A 20195-nucleotide genomic window follows, 5' to 3' on the forward strand; every position below is an offset into this window, starting at 1 on the left:
TGAATTCCCTCCTTATGTACAGTCCTGGTACAGGGTCAATCTTCTCATTAGGTGAACCTCTTCAGGTAAAATATCAAGGAGGAAGCAGAAGATATAGTCTGTATAAATGCAAGGAAGGAGCGATGAACAGGCCAGGGTGTGCAGACAAACCCAATCCTGTATAAATGAGAGCACTGCCAAGTTACTCAGACCTAGGAGGAGTAAGGCCAAAGAGAGGAGCATGTTTCTAAGCACCTCATCTTCATGTTGAGACTCAGGCTGAAGTCCATGTCACCACAGACATGCCCTTTCTTGCCCACATTCCACACCTTTCCATCTGGGAGCTGTTCAGATGCTTTTATGCATGTTCTTTCTAGTGACTTTTAGCACTCCAAGTTGTGCTTTGCAAATATTAATGAATCTCCTCCTCCCTGTGACAGAGTTACAAGGGAGGATTTTGTGGCTATGGCACTGAAATGGGACTCGGGAATTCTAGGTTCGATGCCCAGATCTCTCCCAGACATTATGTGACCTCAGACAAGCCATTCAAGGGTGGAATCCTGGCACCATTGAAGTCAGTGAGTTTTGCCATTAAGTTCAGTGGAGCCAGGATTTTTCCCTTAGTTTCTTTGTACCTCAGCTCCCCGTTTGTAAAATGGTGATAATATCTCATAAGGGTATTATGAGACTAAATTCAGACACTCCATGCTCAGACACTTCAATGATGGAGGCCCTATTAGTAGATGATCCCTGTTACAGGCACGGAACAGAGTCAGAAAAGTTAAATGATTTGACTGAAACCCCAGAGGATACCGGTATCAGAGCAGGGATTAGAATATATGAGACTCTTACAATCAGTCCTATGCTTAGTTCATTGGGCAAGGCTTCCTCTTATCCTATTACGCTGTAGATTTGTGTAGTGGGCCTACGATCATTAGAGGCAACTAATGCAACAGTGACTCCTATTATTAAATGGTCCACGGGGCTACTCATAAGCTGTTGGCTGTTGTTTTTTTACAAGTCAGTAAAATGGCCAATCCTGGATAACATAAGCAACTAGTGAGCTTTTGGAAAGATTACATGGACAAAGTTTCATCGCTAGCAATCGGTTTGCCTTTTTAAGGCGACGGTCCAGACAGTTTTCCAATTAAAGCTGAGATCGCCTCTTATATTTACATAGGCCTGCAAAATTGGTCACGGACTTTGCATGCCCCCTAAACTAACTGTTCCTAAACCAAAGAGAAACAGGACTCCCAAAAATGTTATCTAGCACTAGAGTCAATGTAAATTCATTATTTCAGGATGTGATTCTATGGTGAATACCATAACACTAAGTCAAAACATAAACCTCTCATTAGCACCTGTGCAAGAAGTGGTTTACATTACATGTACAGCTACCTTCTGTAACTCATTCTGAGTAGATTAAAAAAATAAAGAGAATATTAAGTAAAAGGATTCACTGTGCTTCTCTTCTGTGCTGTATTTTCAACTTATTGGCCATTTAAACCCTGATTCATAATGCAGGATAAAAGCACAAAGGCTTGGGGAAGTTGTCATCACAATAAAGGTTAATCTTTTTCCTATGTCTTATTTAAATTTTTTTTGAAGGATAAATTAACTGTGCAGGGATCAGATTGTTTGAGAGATGGTCAGTAGTTTTAAGGTAGTACAATGCCTCAGTAGTGAGGCCTGTCTTTAAAAGTGGCATAAAAGGGAACCTATCTAGCAGGTATATTTTGGAAGATCTATTTCATGAAGAAAAACTGTCAAGAGCCAGATCATTCAGAAGCACTGATTGTATCAATTTCTCTCTTTTTGTTTTGGCCTCGTTTGTTGCTCTGCATTCTTTCTGTGCCATGAAGAGTTACATAATGCATACATATTTTACAGATGTTCTGCTTGTTATTACCATTGCAGGTAAAGCTTCTGCCCATTTCCACCATTTTCCAGCACACCTGTTCACACATACCTATATCTAAGGGCCCTTATAGGGATGTTGGGGGATTTGTAATCCCTCTTACTCCCTAGCACAAATCAGAATCTAGCCCCAAGGTAATTGCAGAAGGATTGGAAACTGCTATAAAGCTTTTCGTTTGCTGCTTTTATTTTTTAAGTCATGTGCTTTGAATAGTAAAGTATTGAAACATTTGTGGGCAGCAGAGGTGAGCCATCTCATTGAAAAGCAAAAGTACAGGAGCCAAAAATGGCTTGGCAATTAATGGAGATCATAGTGTAAGACAGGAAGGCTTTCTGTTCTTGTCCTGCTTGAGAAATTTCAGCGGAGAGAGACAGATTCACTCTAGATGTCACATTCTGGAATAAAAACAAAACAAAAGCACATCATTGATATCTGCTTCCAAACCAAAGTCTATCCATTCCACATCAAAGACAGGGCTTGCTAACTTTCAAAGCTGTTTACTATAGTTGGTTGAGAATGATTTTCCTATGGAAAATGAGTTTCAGCAAAATCTAAATTTCCACAGGAGAATTTTGATTTTACCCAAAAAATTGATTTTTCAGCAGAAAAACGGAAATAAAATATTTAATTTTGGATCAGTTAAACCCAGATCAGCATCTTTTGTTTTGGTGAACGGATCCACAACATTTTGTTTTGAATCAGTTCAACAAAACATTAAGCTGCATTTCCCTATCAGTGAATTGCCTTATGGGAGTTGTAGTTGGGGCCCCCCATCTTCTCTTTTGGGCCAGGCTCGTTGAAATACTACAATGTGGATTTCCCTCTGATCAAGCTGCATGATGCATCATGGGAGTAAAATGATGCTGGGTGTATCATGTGAGATGTAGCCTGGCCCATAATGGAGGATAGGGACATCAAGCCCCTGAATTGTAGCTCCCAAGAGTCAATGAGCCACAATGGGAAAATGCTGATTAATGTTGAATGTTTGGGTTCCGTTCAATACACCAAAATGAAACATTTCAGTTTTGGGAATGTCAAAATATTGTATTTCAATCGTTTCAACAATGGTGAATCAAATGTTTTCAGAATTTCCATTCTGCAGAAAACAAATAAATAGAAATTGCCACATTTCACCCCAGTGTGGGATGAAAACAAATGTGGAAATGTCAGGATTTCCCATGGGACCAAAATTTCCAAATTTTGTTCAGTTCTAATGTTATACAGAGAGTCACCAATAGTCCCATGTTTTCCCAACAGTGTTAATTTACAAGTCACAAACCCTAACTGAACTCCAGAAATGTATGGTCTGGGGTACGTCATATGGTGTTTACTATGTAAGCAAAAATAATCAAATAAATGAAGGAATGGATATGTAGATGGATACTCTCCTTTCTCACCCTCCATGCCCCTGCTTTCCCCAGACACTGATTTTTTCCCCATCCTTACACTCACTCATATTCTGCCAAGTTTTGGCCACTGTCTAGCCCAGAATTGGAAGGTGCCCAGAATTGGGAAGGTTCCCCAAAGTGGATTAAAGGCTTTGGCCCTCTCTGCCACTGGCTAGTCCTGTGTGTTCTGTGCCTCCTGGAGTCTCAGCAGACAATCCCAGCCCAGAGATGTTATTTGTTTACAGACAATTTTCTCCCATCCAACTACTGCTTTAGATTAATCACACTGAACTAATCTATACTACAGTGATGTTTTCTGTGTATTGTGGAACTGGGAAAAACAGGCCCATTGCTCTATTACCTTCCTCTGCCCTAGGAAAGAAGCACCAGATGACACCAACGATACTGTCATCAAAACAGCACCCTCTGTTGTTGCATTCCTCAGCACTGATGTACGGATAGCCACAGTTCACTCGGGCAGATGGCTGCTGCGCACATTGCTCCTGAGCTGTTTAAAACAAAGTCCAAGTTAACTGATTGTGTGAGTTTCATTTCATGCTTTAGGGCCACTCTGCACTGTGATCTTCACACTTGGATGAGCACACAGGAACCTAGGCATGACCATGCCGCATCAGCCCAGCAGTCCATCTAGCCCAGCATCTTGTCTCTGATATTGGCCAGTATTAGATGCTTCAAAAAACGTACAAAAATCCTATAGCAAGTAATTATGAAATTCTCTGCCCATAGAGAAAGTTCCTTTCTAAACCCCTTTGTTAGATATTGGTTCATGAAATATGAAGCATGAGGGTTTATAGTTCTTAGATCCCTTAACCAGCCTAACATAACACAGAATGGTTTGTTATCGATATAAACATCACCCCCTGAAGCTCACGTTAATTTCAGCCAACATGCATCCAAGGGCAAAATATATTCTTTTCGTATCGATATGCCTCACATTTATATTGTAATGGTAATAGATCAGACACTGACATCAAATGCCTCCATAAATATAATACTTTCATTATAACTAAACTGCTGAAACAAAAAATACCTTGGCTACAATCTCCCATCCATTCAATAACAATGGTGATGTCAGTTGTAAGTAAGAAAATGAGTCCTATTTAAAACTTTTAATTCACTGTAAACTTAGTTATTGTTTCCTGTTGCAGCTCTTATTCCTCCTGTGAGAAAGCTCTTTGGAGAAGATGACTCACAGTCCCAGTATTGCCAGCCTCAAGTGTTCAAAAATGGTGAGTTAGGCCCCCAAAACTCATTAAATTGGTTTAAAAACCATGATATTTTTAAAAATCTTAAACCAGCAAATATATAATTTGAGTTCTTTTTATTTGTTTTCTGGCTTCTGAGCCTTTCTGTTACATTTGGGCCACATTTTCAAGCTTTTCTCTGCAACTAGGAGGGTTAGAAACTGACTTATTTTTCAAATGAAAGCTGAGATTCTCTTCTAACTTTCATGAATCCGGAAGAGGGGCTTGAAGAAAAGCACCAAATAGCACCAACACTTATTAAACTACGAGAATTGCAAATGCTGCAATCCGAACAAAAGAAACAGTTCAGTCTTTGTATTCCCTCTTGTTCTGCCTTATTAACTTCTAGATGATAAACTTCTCTGCAGGCCACATTTTGATGGGAGTTTTGATTGAGTAATGTCTGCAGTATCAGTCCCTGCATTGTTTGTGTCCTTTGCAAACATCACATTTAAAGGGTTTTTTCTTGGTCTCCTTCGTTTGACAAAAATCTCCTTGAGCTGCTTTTAGCTTCTTGAGGCCCAGATTCATCAAAGCACTTATGCACATGTTTACCTTTAAGCTCATGTGTGGGCCCACTGAAATCAAGGGGATGGTGTCCTCAAAGGTAAGCACGTGCTTTGTTCGATGAGATGAATTGCAGTTGTCGGATACAGAAACATCTCACTCATGCAAGCAGGCCTTACTAATTCAACTACTGCCATTGACTTGAGATTTTCTAGAGCCTTTAATTGCAAAGCTTTTACCTACGTGATACATTGCGAGTACATTAAAACATCAGTTTTTCACAGAACTTTGAATTACTTCTCCTTTTCAAATGATTTAGGGTTTTACAACTTTCCTTTCCATTCATGCTAACAATGTACCACCCACTGCACTTTTGTTGTTTCTGCATCTCAGCCACAAACAATTTTCTCCCATTGCTTCAGAATTCCATGATCCGTTGACAGCTTTTCCTTAGTCAGATTTGTTTTAAAGCTACTGTAAAGTTGTCTTGAGTGATGAGGACCAATTTGTAATACCAAGCATTGTGTATTCAGTTATAGTAGTAAGTGAAGGCTTTGTTACAGAACGACGTCATAATTGTAGAAGGTCAATTTAGAGCTAATGGCCAGTTGTGATTTTAAACACCAATTGCTGTCTACATAATGGCTTCATCACCACAAAGTCTTGCTCTTTTTAGAGTAGAGAATTACTTGCTGTCAAGGCATTGGCTTGTCTGACTGATACAATTTATGTAATTGACACTTCTTTCCCCCCTGAAAAACATTAAGAACTTCAATCATTTATACAATGTTAAATGATGTGTGGAAGTGAGCTCAGTCTCAAGCCCAATGGGATCTGCACAGATTTTTTTTTTTAAAGTTATTTAAAACCTGCATAGAGTTAAAAAAACAAAACAAAAAACTCTAGCCTCAATCCTGAAAACACATGCATACATGAATAATTAATGGGACCATACTGCGCTATAAAGTCACTCATGTGGGCAAGTGATTATGGGACAAGGGCTGCGATAATCTTTATAGTTTAAGACTGTGATATGGCTACAAATGCGGAAAAGGAAAAACACATGAGCTAATTGACATATAGGGGAATTGTTTTCAAATGTTTTAGTCAGCTGTTCTATATGTGAAAATTAATAAGAAGAATGTCTTCATCATTTGTGGTTCTAACATTTGATTATTACTAATAAGCTGAATTTGTAATAAGAAATTTTGTATTTCATTGCAAGGGCTCTTAGAAGCATTAAGATCACATTCTGTGATAACTCCACTACTGCAATAAAACAGACTTTATATAAAATGGTAATATTACAAATACTAAAAGAATCCTAATTCTGATTTCATTTAACTCATTGTGGTATTATGTACAGTACTTGGTAATAGAGGACAGATTTTGCAGTATCACCCCCAAAAAATTGAAGCTAAATTGATTGTAAACTTTTGGGCCAAATGGTGCTCAAGAAATAATAATTATTACTGATGATAATAGTAAAAGGATGCAATCATCAAGAAAGAACCTTGTGGTTTAATAGAACTCTTTAGATAAAATTAAGATTTCTACCCGACTTTCCTTGAATGTATTATTTGGTTTGATTAACCAAATAATCAACACAAGACTTTGCTTGTTATGAACACATGAAAAATGAAGCAAATGCACTTACATAGCTGTATGTATCCATTAGCCAGGCTGCTGAGCCCTAAAATAAGGACAATTGCCAGTAACCAGCACCCCTTGTGTTCCATTGTTGTTTGCAGTCTTCAGTCCTGAACCTTCAGGTTGATTAGAACAATTAGTATAGAGTGAAAATCTGTAGAAAAGCTAATTTTATACCCATATGTTTGTTCAGTCACTTCAGATAATGTTTATCTTGGGAGGGTTATTTTGTATCCAAACTCCACCTGTGTATTTATTTTGGGGTAACACATGTTCAGTCCAGATACATTATCAAGAAATAGGAATGATGATTTGGATATTAATCTTAATGGGAGGATTATGTGGCAAAGGTAGGCCGCACATTTTTTCTCATGAGTCACTCATGTCTACCCTTGAATTAGTCAATAGTCTATCAGTTTACCTTCTCTGTCAATCACAGTATCAATCTAACAGAATGAAAATGTGATATAAGTGATTTATTATTGCCAGGTGTGGAGAATGCGGGAAATTTCTGCAGTGTGTTTATGAAATATTATGTGTGACTCGGTTTACCTGTTTAATCTTGTGCTGCCTGTTACCTGACCTCAGGGGGTTGTCTTCTTTCCAGAGACACTGGCTGGGAGTAACAGGTGATCAGTGCAGTAGTGTGTCTGGGCTGGGTGAGTGGACTATCAAGACTCATTGTCATTTGAGTAGGTCTACTTGGGCAATACAATGGGTATGCCAAGAAAATTGATTCTGCCAAGTGAACTGCTAACTAGGACTTGGATCTCCTGATGAGGCTGATCAGGGAGGGTCACCTGACAAAGGGGTCTGGAAGTTATAAAAGGAAGAGTCTCTCACTGGCCATTTGAGAGACAATGGAAAGATGGTCTGTCTCTCTCCATGGTCCAGAAAGGAAGCCAGGAGCTGCGGGAGGGGGATCCTGAATGATTGGAAAGGACACTGGCCCAAATCCCAAAGAATGCTGCAGGAAGTGAGGCAGCAAACGGCATACAGGTTTTCTTTTTTAATTGTTTTTTCCTAGATCTCTTTCTCTCTTGTGTTATCTAAAGTAAAGACTAATTGTGCTAGAAAGGTTAAACTAGTTAGTGTCCCAAAAGAGCTAAACTGTAAACTAGAGAATCCTCAAGGTTGGAGCTCTGGGGAAAGACATGCTTATGTAGCGGAGGCCACAGAGACCAGGCATTCAGACTATGGGGTCTCAGTTCTCAGAAGGGGGTGCTAGAAAGAGAACCTGCACCCCAAAAGTATACTCAGAGGTAGTGCCTGTACTCTTCTCAGACTCTTCTGGATCAGGGCTGTGACATCAAGCCACAGATGTTTGATAAATGCTATATTTCCAACAGTACCTCAATGCATAGGGATCAAGAGACTCTTGTCATGTATGATTGTTCCAACTTGCTTCTTCTCTTCAGAATATTATCTCATAAGTCTCTGGGGTTGTGCTGGAGGGCAGAGGTAGGTAGATTGGCATGAGCAGAACGACACTTCTCCCCCAGTGGGGGTAGCTGTGCTCTAATGGACTTCGTATACAGCTAGGGATTCAGGAGATGATGGGCAATCCTGCAATCTCTCTGTGCTTCTCTTACCTCATCTCTAAAACTGGCATATGGTGCTTACCTCCCTTGTAGAACTGTAAAGTACTATTTACAACAGCAGGTCTCTTACTTTCCTAGTTATCTTTTATCTCTGTCTTTTTCTCTTTCAAGATAATTATCTCCCCTCGGGGGAGATATGATCCATGTTGACAAATGATTCATGTCGATAAGCAAAATAATAGAGAAAATTATTTTGAAGGGAGTTTGAGTGACATTAACAATCTGAATGAACCATTGTAGATAACAGGATGATGAGGCACCAAGACCCAGTCCTGCCCTGTGGCTGGAAAGTGAGGATGATCAAAGACCCTGGCAAGTGGATCATATATACAAAGAACCCTGTGAGCACAAAAAGGGATGTATCCAAGCCTATCAGGGGTTAAGAGGTTGGGTTTTCTTGCCAAATGGCTCTTGTTTCCCTGTCAATTAACCACCAGGAGTTTACATAACTCACTAAGGCTTGGTCTACACTATGTGTTTAAACCGATTTTAGCAGCGTTAAAATGATTTAAAGCTGTACTCATCCACACTACGAGGCCCTTTATATAAATATAAAGGGTTCTTTAAATCAGTTTCTGTACTCCTCCTGGACGAGAGGAGTAGCGCTAAAATCGGTATTACCATATCGCATTAGGGTTAGTGTGGCCGCAAAGCGACGGTATTGGCCTCCGGGCGGTATCCCAAAGTGCACCACTGTGACCGCTCTGGACAGCAATCTCAACTTGGATGCAATGGCCAGGTAAACAGGAAAAGCCCCAAGAAATTTTCATTTCCTGTTTGCCCAGTGTGGAGCTCTGATCAGCACGGGTGGCGATGCAGTCCCAAATCCAAAAAGAGCTCCAGCATGGACCATACGGGAGATACTGGATCTGATCGCTGTATGGGGAAACAAATCTGTTCTATCACAGTTCCGTTACAGAAGACGAAATGCCAAAGCGTTTTGAAAAAAAAATCTCCAGGCTACACAGTGCTGCATGACAAGTGTAACGGGAAGCCAGAGACTCAAATGGACGCTCATGGAGGGAGGGAGGGGGTACTGAGGACTCCAGCAATCCCACAGTTCCCAGCAGTCTCCGAAAAGTATTTGCATTCTTGGCTGAGCTTCCAATGCCTGTAGGTTCAAACACATTGTCTGGCATGGTTCAGGGAATAGCTCGTCAATTTACTCCCGCCCCCCCAACATGAAAGAAAAGGGAAAAAAATTGTTTCTTGACTTCTTTCAATGTCACCCTATGTCTACTGAATGCTGGTGGTAGACGCGATGCTGCAGCAGTGAAGAGCAGTATTCACTCCCCTCCCCTCTCCGGTGGCAGACGGTACAATATGACTGATATCCGTCGTCACCATCAGCCCATGAGTGCTCCTGGCTTGCCTCAAGTGAGGTCGGCCGGGGGCGCCTGGGTAAAAATAGGAATGATTCCTGGTCATTCCCAGTAGATGGGACAGAACGGCTGGTAACCGTCCTCATCATAGCAACTGGGGGCTGAGCTCCATCAGCCCCCTCCCTTTCCTGTGTAAAGAAAAGATTCTGTACTGCCTGGACTATCATAGCAGCGGGATGCTGAGCTCCACTCCTCCGCATCGCTTAATGTCCTGCCTGGACTGTCATAGCCCCGGGATGCTGCCTCCCCCTCATTTTATCTCACTAACAAGTCACTGTTTCTTATTCCTGCATTCTTTATAACTTCATGACACAAATGGGGGGGACACTGCCACAGTAGCCCAGCAAGGTTGGGGAAGGAGGGAAGCAAGGGGTGGGGTTGTTGCAGGGGCACCCCCCGTGAATGGCATGTAGCTCATCATTTCTGCGGGATCTGACACGGAGCAGCTGTGCTCTCTTATACACTGGTTCTCTAGTACACTTGCCCCATATTCTAGGCATATTCTATTTATAGAAACCATAAAGGAGGGATTGACTAGGGGAATCATTCCCAGTTTTGGTTTTCGCCCCCGGCTGATCTCAGCCAGGGGCACTGTGATAATGCGGTTCTGGCGGGACCCAACTGAGAGTGCCAATTCAGGACCAATTGCTCAAACAGGGCAGTCACAGCCCAAGGCTGGGGTTTTTTCACCTCTAAGGCAAACCAAACCAGCCAGACAAAAAGGACTTCGGTTTCACCCCACTGACTAACCACAAGTCACACAAGCAATTTCCTTAGACACTCCAGTCTCCCAGTATCACCACCAGTGCCACCCGTCCTGGGGATGAATGGTTATGAAAACCAACACCCCAGTAAAAGAAAAAGGTTCTCTCGATCCCAAAGGACCAAGCCCCAGACCCAGGTCAATATACACATCAGATCTTACCCACAAATCACGCTGTTGCCAATCCTTTAGAATCTAAAATCTAAAGGTTTATTCGTAAAGGGAAATAGGTAGAAATGAGAGCTAGAATTGGTTAAATGGAATCAATTACATACAGTAATGGCAAAGTTCTTAGTTCAGGCTTGTAGCAGTGATAGAGTAAACTGCAGGTTCAAATCAAGTCTCTGGAGAACATCCCCCGCTGAGATGGGTCATCAATCCCTTGTGTAAAGCTTCAGCTTGTAGCAAAGTCCCTCCAGAGGTAAGAAGCAGGACTGAAGACAAGATGGAGATGAGGCATCAGCCTTATATAGGCTTTTCCAGGTGTAAGTACCTCTTTGTTCTTACTGTGGAAAATTACAGCAAAATGGAGTCTGGAGTCACATGAGCAAGTCTCTGCACACCCTGCTGAGTAACAAGATGTATCTGCCTCCTCTCAATGGGTCAATTGTGTAGCTGATGGTCCTTAATGGGCCATCAAGCAGACTAAGCAGAGCTAACACCAACTTGTCTGGAGTGTCACCCAGAACTACAGCACCAATTTGAAATACAGACAGTACAAAGCCAATACTTATAACTTCAACTACATAATGATACAGACATACAGACAGCCTAATGATAACCAGCAACACATAACCTGGTCTTAGACACCTTATATGGCCCCCTTCACATAGGATTTGGTGCCACTACAGGACCTTGGTTGCAAACCATGTTCTGTATGGTCCCACTTTATATCAATAACGTCACAGGCACCCATGATAGCAGCAGACACTACAGAAGGACAGATAACCGTCATCTCATTGCCAATTTACACCGGCAGCAGATGATACAGAATGACTGGTAACTGTTTCTGCTATCATGCAAAAGCAAATGAATGCTGCTGTGTAGCACTGGAGTATCTCCTCTGTCCACGGCATCCAGTACACATACGGTGACTGTAAAAAAAAAAAAGCTGAACGGGCTCCATGGTTGCCGAGCTATGGCGTCTGCCAGGGCAATCCAGGGAAAAAGGGCGCAAAATGATTGTCTGCCGTTGCTTTCCCGGAGGAAGGAATGACTGATGACATTTACCCAGAACCACCCGCGACAATGATTTTTGCCCCATCAGCCACTGGGCTCTCAACCCAGAATTCTAAGGGTTGGGGGAGACTGCGGGAACTATGGGATAGCTACGGAATAGCTACCCACAGTGCAACGCTCCGGAAATTGACGCTAGCCTTGGACCATGGACACACACCACCGAATTAATGTGCTTAGTGTGGCCGCGTGCACTTGACTTTATACAATCTGTTTTATAAAACCGGTTTATGTAAAATCGGAATAATCCCGTAGTGTAGACGTACCCTTAGTTTTCCCTCAGAGGAAACTGGGACCTGAAAGAGAGGAGTCAAGGAGCCTACAGGAAGGATTCATCCAAGCAGCTGCCTGGGCAATTTTACTATGTTTTGGACTGAATTCCCCTTCTTTTGCTTGTTGTAGTTTGTGTGGAATAAGAGCCTAGACAAAGAGAGCCAGGTTGTGTTCTGTGACTTTTTTTTTGTTACATCTCCATAAATATGACTCAGGAAAGGTAGCAGCAAACAGAGACCTGGATACCAATCTCACTCTAGTGTACATCAAGGTAACGCTGTTGAAACGTGCAAAACTGGTATAAGAAAACAATTGGGCCCAGACTTGTGTCTTGTGTAGTCATTTATACCTGGGCAAACTGGGCATAAAACACAATCTATTCTGACTAGATTATATCTGACATCTTCTGGAAACTGATTTTGCACAGGTATCAGTTACTACACACAGTATAAGGGAGAGGAGAACTGGTTCTCAGTCTGGCTTGTATGGTGAGGACACCCTGGACCTATTACAGAGTAAATTCCTGAAGTAGTTACTCTTTCCTCTTTCAAGCAAAACTCTCACAGCAGTTGGGAATTTAGTCTAAGTGTGGACTTCAGGAATTGGTACACTGCAAACTAAACAAATAAATTTATTCTGAGGAGCTGTTATAAGCACAACAGTTTCCAGAACATTTTCATTAAGGCCACAAGTAGAGATGGGTGAATAATCAATCTTTCGGTTCAGTGAGCAAACCGAAAAAATATTCAGTTTGGTTCTGAAAATGTTTGGAATTTCTCAGCAAATCAGAAAGGTCCTTTTCAGCAAAAACATGGGTATGTGACCCTTATAACATTTAGCTCCACAATCAGGGCATTTGCCTGGTATCTATTAGATCCAGCTTTGGAGGCCCATGCTAGAGCAAGGATTTGAACTCAGAGCTACCCCTTCTGAGCTGAGGCTCCAAACTACCACACTGATGGCTATTTGGAAGGTGTAGGGGGGTTACTCTGAGCCCAGGTCTACACTAGCGGGGGGAGGGGGTACATGTATCTCAGATTGACTTACCTGACCATGAGGACAGCAGCGAGTCGAGTGCTGACGTTCCCCTGTCGACTCCGCTTCCACCTCTCGTGAGCTGGCGTTCTAGTGTCGACGGGGAGCGTGATCGGGGATCAATTTTATCGCGTCTAAACTAGACATGATAAATCAACCCCAATAGATCTATCACTACCCTCCAGATCAGCAGGTAGTGAAGACCTGCCCTCAGTCTCTCCTGTTGAAGCTATTCCACTTTCTATAACTATATAAGTATTCATTGGGCCAAAAAGAGAAGCAGCCACTAAATGGCCTGGTGATTAAGGTGCTCGCCTGAGAGGTAGCAGACATGGATTCAAGTCCCTTCTCTCCATCAGGCAGAGAGAAGATCAGAGTCTGAGGCTTTGCTCCAGAGCAGGGTTTCAAAGCTGGGTCTCTGCTATACCCGGCAGATGTCCAAACCACTGGGCTCACAGGGAATGAACATATATACACTTTTTTGTTCTGAAGCTTGTCAAAACCAAAAGGGTCCAATTCAGAAATAGTGCCAGGTTGACCAACATTGCATTTTTCAGCACGTAAACTACCTGTCAAAAAACAGTCACCCAGCTCTAGTCTCAAGTGAATTGATAGGCTTTAACACTTAATTCTCTCTCCCCAAGTTCTGCATACAGATGGAAATCTGTGAAGTCTAAGTAAGAGTATTACTTAATCTTTCAAGTATTTATTAAATGGAACCACTTTCTTTTTGCCTTTAAATAGGGATCTGCAGCACAGCAATCCAATATTATTTTATGAGCAACATAATTAAGGTGATCAGTGATTAGCATTAGCATATCACTGATTAAATATTGGAGATTGATCATCAGGAGCAGCTATTCTTATAGCAATAAAATTAGATTCATTCAGTCCTTGAAGTTTCAGAAATTAAGAACATTCAAGAGAATTTGTAGCATTTCCTAATGCTGTGTAATTGAGAGTAGTAGAAGTATGACTCTCATACCAGCTACTTGTTCATATTAATGTTTAAACTTAGAACAGCATGGCTTTTTAAAATGTCCTATTGCCCTATAAAATCTCAGCCACTTGAGAATATCAGTGGTTTGAAAAACCAGCACTTCAGATAACAAGCACTCCTTAGGAACATTAGTTATTTCATTCATGTACATTCCATACAATTGTATTAGCAATTCTGTATTAAGAGGCACGCCTCCCTTTTGTGAATCAACCCTGAAGCAATATCCCAATGTGGTCTTTGCAGTAACTGTGCTGCAGAAAGTGCACTCTAGAGGGGAAATTAAGGGACTTGTCGTCACTGAAGACCCTAGAGCATGGCTTTTTTGAAGAGTGAGGGTGTCAGCCCCTGTTGTCCTTGTTCAATTTAGATAACTACCTTTTGCTTATATAAATCCCCCCAGCACTTGAACTGTATTCAGGTTTTTTATTCTTGTCCTGTCTTTAATTGTGTCTTTTTTGCTATGTACTGTTAGGGCCTGATCTTGGGCCCATTGAAGCCAGTGGCAAAATTAACACTGACTTCAATGCAAAGATCATTCCCTTAAAAAGTTTCCATATTCCTCTCCAGAGAGCTGCATTTTGGTGGTGCCTAAAATAAGTCCTGTATAGTGTTTATTAAAGCATTGTGGGATGGAAAGTAGTTTAGATGAAGCTAAAAGACAGTCCAGTGGTTAGGTCACTAAGCTGGGACTTCTGAGACCTAGATTCACGTCCTGGCTCTCCCATGAACTCCATATGTGATCTTGGGCAATGTTAGGCCCTGAGTTTCCAACCTGGATAAATTGGGATAATAGTACTTCATTATCTCTTAGGAATGTTGTGAAGATAAATACATTAAAGAGTGGAAGGTTATTGTGATAATTTACAGAGATGGGGGCCAAGTGATGAAAAGTGTAGACTGATATAAATGCAAGCTATTCTATTGATTACTACAGTGAATCCACTTATGTCGAATATAGCTAAACTCTGTGCACAGTTTACTCTGTAAAACTCCCACTGAAGTCGAATGAGTTTTGCCTAGGTAAGGACTAAGGGCAACTGAGGATTTGCCTTATGTCTCAACAGTGTGCTGGTGTAATGTGACTTGCTCAGGATTTTCCACGGAAATGTATTTTCTCTGTATGCGTCTCTTTTGCAGCGAGGTGCTCAGCTATATGATCACCGGAATTTCCCCACGAACACAGCGTGCATTCAAGAGGCAAGAGCATGAACGGGAGCAGGAAGGAACGTGAAAAATAACACATCAAATATATTACTTTGCACCTCTGATCCTCTGAGAGAGATGCTAACAGCAGCAGCTGTTTCTGCCTACCAGACAAAACATCTCCTGCAAATGGACCATTGCTGCATGCTGCAGCCTGTATCTTCTTTCTGTGGTTACCGATGCTCAGATATCAGGAGGCCTTGTGCAAACAAAAGAGCAGGATGGGTGTTACCAGATTCCCATACCTGAAGTTCTGCAGCCCACAAATACACTCACTGGTTTGCACTAGTTTTAAACAGACTGTTGATTCTACAGTAGAGAAAGATGGGAGAGGCTAATAACTGACATTTTTCATTCTAATGCAGGTTTCAGAATGCCAGTTTTCTGCATACTCATATCTATGGGTTTACTGGTAAAAACATCGTAGTCTAGACGTCGTGTACATCACAGTATATTTTTACTATTATTATTATAATCAGAAACCCAATAGGTAATAGTTATTTTGATTCCTATGAGACACAGTGTCTATAATACTGTCTTTACTATGTGGTTGCAAATACCCTGTTAGTAGAGTCTTTTTTAAGCCCCAGTACCTGTCTGACAAGAAATTACCTGCTGACCATGGTTGTAGTAGGGTAATATTTTTGTTTACCTGTTTAAGCCCTCTTATTCCAGATACAATAGTCACACAGAAAATAATTAGGATAGCATTAGAAGCTGGTAGATCTAACAGCTGAAGAAAAGGATCTTGGGTGAAATCATGGTCCCAAATAGGTCAGTGGCAATGCTCCCATTTAATTCAAGGGGACAAGATTTCACCCTGGCTTTTTAAACCTTTGTACTTGATGTGTCTCCAACGAAAAGGTGCTAAGGTCCCTACCCTGTAACAGGATCTCTGTGGTGGACCCTTACACAGATGCAGAGTCTGATTGAAGTCAGTGGGACTTCATATGAATGCACCAGTCCATCCATATGGAAATGTTTACCAGATAGGGGCCTAGAAGATGGCTCTAAAGTGTTCAGGCATTGATGTGGATTGGTCATCCACAAGCACTCTTTACTTTGGGAGAACTGTCCGTGAGCATTGTGATGCTGGCAGATCAGGTGCCAGCTCATGGCAAGACCCCTAGGCCTCATTGGACACTGACAGAACACATAGCTAGAAACCAGTCTGTCTCACTGGTGTGTTAGTATTGTTAAAATAGATGTTAAGTTGATACAAATGCATTTAGTGTTTAGACTTGATGAAATGCTTGTAGGATGCTGCATGTATTGAATTCACTTGTAACATCTGTAGCCCCTGGTATAAGTTATGCTGAGTGTTTGCATTGTAAACCTCTGTAATTGTGCAACTCACCAAACAGGAAGGTGCATTCATTAGTGTAAAGTTCTGGTCCTGTACACAAGAAAGCCCATTGAAACCAAAGGAGCCATTGTGACACATCACAGGACAAAGACTTTGCTGACTGCTCCCCTCCACCCCCATGAAGAGACCTGAGCATGAACTCACCCCACTAGCTTGAACTCTAGGGGGAAGGGAATAAAAATGTCTGACAAGGAGGATCTGTATCACTATGCTGTTTGGAGTTCGGAGAGGGCAATATTTTGAAGCATAAGCAAGGGATCCTCAAGCAGCCTGGGGCTTATCTACACTGAGAAGTTGTTGACAAAACTTTTGTCTTTTACAGCTATTTAAAAAAGCCCCCCCTGTGAAAGACAAAAATTTTGCCTACGCAAGTGTGAATGCAGCTTTGTCGGAGGGAGTGCTCTCTTGCCGACAAACCTAACGCTGCTCACAGGGCTGGAAGTATTTTTTTGGCAAAAGTGCTGACAAAATATCAACAGAGAGCATTCACGCATGCTGACTTTTAGTGACAAGGCTATGTCAACACAGCCTTGTCGCTAAAAGCTGTGTAGAGTAGACAAGCCCTTAGTTTGAGTTAGCCCTAAAGAGACACAGAGCGCTTGCATATATAGCAGCTGCTATCACCTTTGGAATCTAAGATGGCAGCTCATTTGCATGTGCATATTTACCTGCTTTAACCTTGTAAATAACTCACATTTCTTTTTCTTTAGTTAGTACTATAGAATTGGCTAAAAGCATTGTCTTTGGTTTGAGATCTGAAGTACAATTGATCTGGGGCAGGGATCAGCAACCTCTGGCTCATGGCCCATCAGGGAAATCTGCTGGCAGACTGGGACGGTTTGTTTACCTGCAGCATCTGCAGGTTTGGCTGATCACTGCTCCCACAGGCCACAGTTTGCAGTTCCAGGCTAATGGGGGCTGCGGGAAGCGGCGCAGGCCAAAGGATGTGCTGGCTGCCGCTTCCTGCAGCCCCCATTGGCCTGAAACAGCGAACCGTGGCCAGTGGGAACTGTAATCGGATGAACCCGTGGACACTGCAGGTAAACAAACTGTTTGGGCCTGCCAGCGGATTTCCCTAACAGGCTGTGTGCAAAGGTTGCTGATCCCTGATCTGGGGTAAGTGACTGGTCCTCTGGGACTAGAAGTAACTTGAATATTGTTGCGATTTTTGGTGTAAGGGATCATCCATCACAAAGGCAAGCTTGCTTAGGTGGCAGGATAGACTGGAGTGCCCAAGGGGACTGTCTGTGATTCCATGTTAAGGCTGTTGTAGTGCTGGAGGAATTCACACTGGATACTTGATTGGTGAAATCTAAGTTTAGAGCTCACAACCAGTTTGGGGTTTGTGCCCTGCTTCTTCACAGTCTGCCCTGAGGTTGGCACTCCTGGTGATGAGCCGATCTAGACAGCTTGCCAGGCAGTGCACACTAGCAATATTACTAATCCCAAACATTCAGAAATAACAAGTAAACCCCCTAAAATCACACAATTGGCTTAAAAAACCATGAGATTTTAAAAAATATTTTGGAGGCTTTTTTATATGACTCGGTTTCTGAGTCTTTAGGGTGCATTGGGATCAGGTTTTCAGGATTTTCTCTGAAACCATGAGGACTAGAAGCTGTTTTTTTAAAATGAAAGTTGAGAGTCTCAGCTCAGAGAGCTCGGTCTGTAAGAGAAACAGTAAATTCCTCAAGGACTTGGCAAAGCAACTCCTCCTATTGCTAGCACTGTTGGAACTGCACCAGTGCGAGACCAATGGTGGGAGTGGTCCCTGCAATTCCCAGTGTAGGTGCAGCTGAAATGGCGCAGAGGCAAACATTCAGGGAGGGGGTGTTTTTCCCCATCTTGGACAAATGTGTGCTGCTGTGTATTTATTTCTGAGATAACACTTCAGACTAGATTGCAGCTGTTCAGCCACAATCCTGAAAAGAGGGTGGGGCAGAGCCACACCAGAGATAGCATCTTGGAAAGCACAGTCTCTGCCAGGGCTGTTCCTTGTGTACAGGCAATGAGCAATCTGCTCCATAGATTAGGGTGGAGAAGAACATCCCCCACCCAGTGCACTGGCCCTGCTCCATATGCTGGTGTGGAGCAACAACCCTGCCCATTCCCCAGCGCACACAGACTGCTATTGTGAGTGGCCATTACACACTCAACCAAGTGGCACAGGAAGACTTTGTATGTGTCCCTGGTTAAGCAGGGGTCACCCACAGTCTAGCCCTGATTGTTTGATTTTTATATCCATTTATATATAATCCCACCCTAGGGGAAAGCCTGTGAAGAGAATCAGTGGATCTCATATTTTTGATTATAACTAAGTATTTTGTTATGAGAAATTCATTTACACAAGGGTGGGGTTGATTGGACTTAGTCACACATATGATATGATCAGCCACACCAAATGACTAAACATGCCACAGAGCTGCTGATCTGCTGCTAAGCTCACTCCCTTGGTTTTCCTTTCCATAGTTACAATAAACACTATGTGGTCTCTTAGAGGACAAGTTAAAAAATGGACACCTATTTTTCTAGTCAAAATTCTTGGCCAGCTTTACCATTTTCTGTGCTTGCCTGGGCCCCAAAACAGAGATTTAATTTAAATGTTTATATTAATCTTCATATAGAACCCCAAAGGTCCTGCAGTCTGATCACTGAAATATGTTAAGTAGATGGTTACTACAAAGACAAAGATAGAGTTTTAGTATTTTTGATTATGGAAATGTGGGCTTTTTTTAATGAGGAATGAAGGTTGGCCCAGTGATTAGGGCACAAATCAGGAGCTCTATAGTCAATTCCTTGCTCTGCCACAAGCATCCTATGAGATCTTGGGCAAGTCACTTAAGCCTTGGCTACACTTGTGAATTACAGCGCAATAAAGCTTCCCAGGGTGCTGTACTTCACTCCTCATCTACACTGTCAAGGCACCTTCAGCACTGTGTCTCCGTGGCTACAGCGCTGCTGGTACTCCACCTCCCCGAGAGGAATAACAGCTGTTGCCTATTGGCTGAGATGCTGCTGCTCCAGTGTAAACAGGGAGTAATGTTATTACGCACTGATTGACCTCCGGAAACTTCCCATAATCCTTTTAACTGAAGCATCCTCTTGTTTTGTTGTGAACTCTGGAGAAGGAAGTGCCCTTTCAAAGCTCCATTTCGGGGCTGCTTATCAAAAAAACAAACACAGCTACTATTTGCTTTGAATGAGTGAGAGGCAGGCAGGGGGGCTCCATTTCGAGTGCCAACAGCTAATGTTTGATGAAGAGACAGGTGGGGGTGGGGTTTGGGGTCTGTTTCAGCAAGCGGCTGCTTATCTGGTCTATGAGAAAAAAAGAAACAGCTGCTGTTTGCTTTCAGTGAGTGAGAGAGAGGTGGGGGAGGGAGGGAGGTCTGAACTTAAAAGACAGCATGCTGACACATTCTCAGCACTCCAAAAACCCACTCTCTATCCCCTCAGGCTCCCAGTCACGCTCCACCCCCGCCCCATTTGAAAAGCACATTGCAGCCACTTGAATGCTGGGATAGCTGCCCATAATGCACCGCTCCCAGTGCAGCTGCAAATGCTGCGTATGTGGCCATGACAGTGCGCTGGTAGCTGTCAGTGTGGACAGACTGAAGCGCTTTCCCTACTCA

The 20195-nt window shown here is 42.4% G+C and overlaps 1 protein-coding gene across 1 annotated transcript in view; it reads right to left on the minus strand.

The window, feature by feature from the left end:
- Positions 1-2278: 2278 nt before the first annotated feature.
- Positions 2279-20195, minus strand: part of LOC127043273 (trefoil factor 2-like) — a 30271-nt gene continuing 12354 nt past the window's right edge. Inside the window, exons 3-4 of the mRNA XM_050937245.1 lie at positions 3647-3793; positions 2279-2292 (exon numbers count right to left, since the gene is read on the minus strand). Coding sequence (XP_050793202.1) covers positions 2279-2292; positions 3647-3793 — 161 coding nt within the window. The remainder of the gene's footprint in view (positions 2293-3646; positions 3794-20195) is intronic.

This window comes from Gopherus flavomarginatus, chromosome 1 (genome assembly GCF_025201925.1).
Source record: "Gopherus flavomarginatus isolate rGopFla2 chromosome 1, rGopFla2.mat.asm, whole genome shotgun sequence".
Taxonomy (NCBI): Eukaryota; Metazoa; Chordata; order Testudines; family Testudinidae; genus Gopherus; species Gopherus flavomarginatus.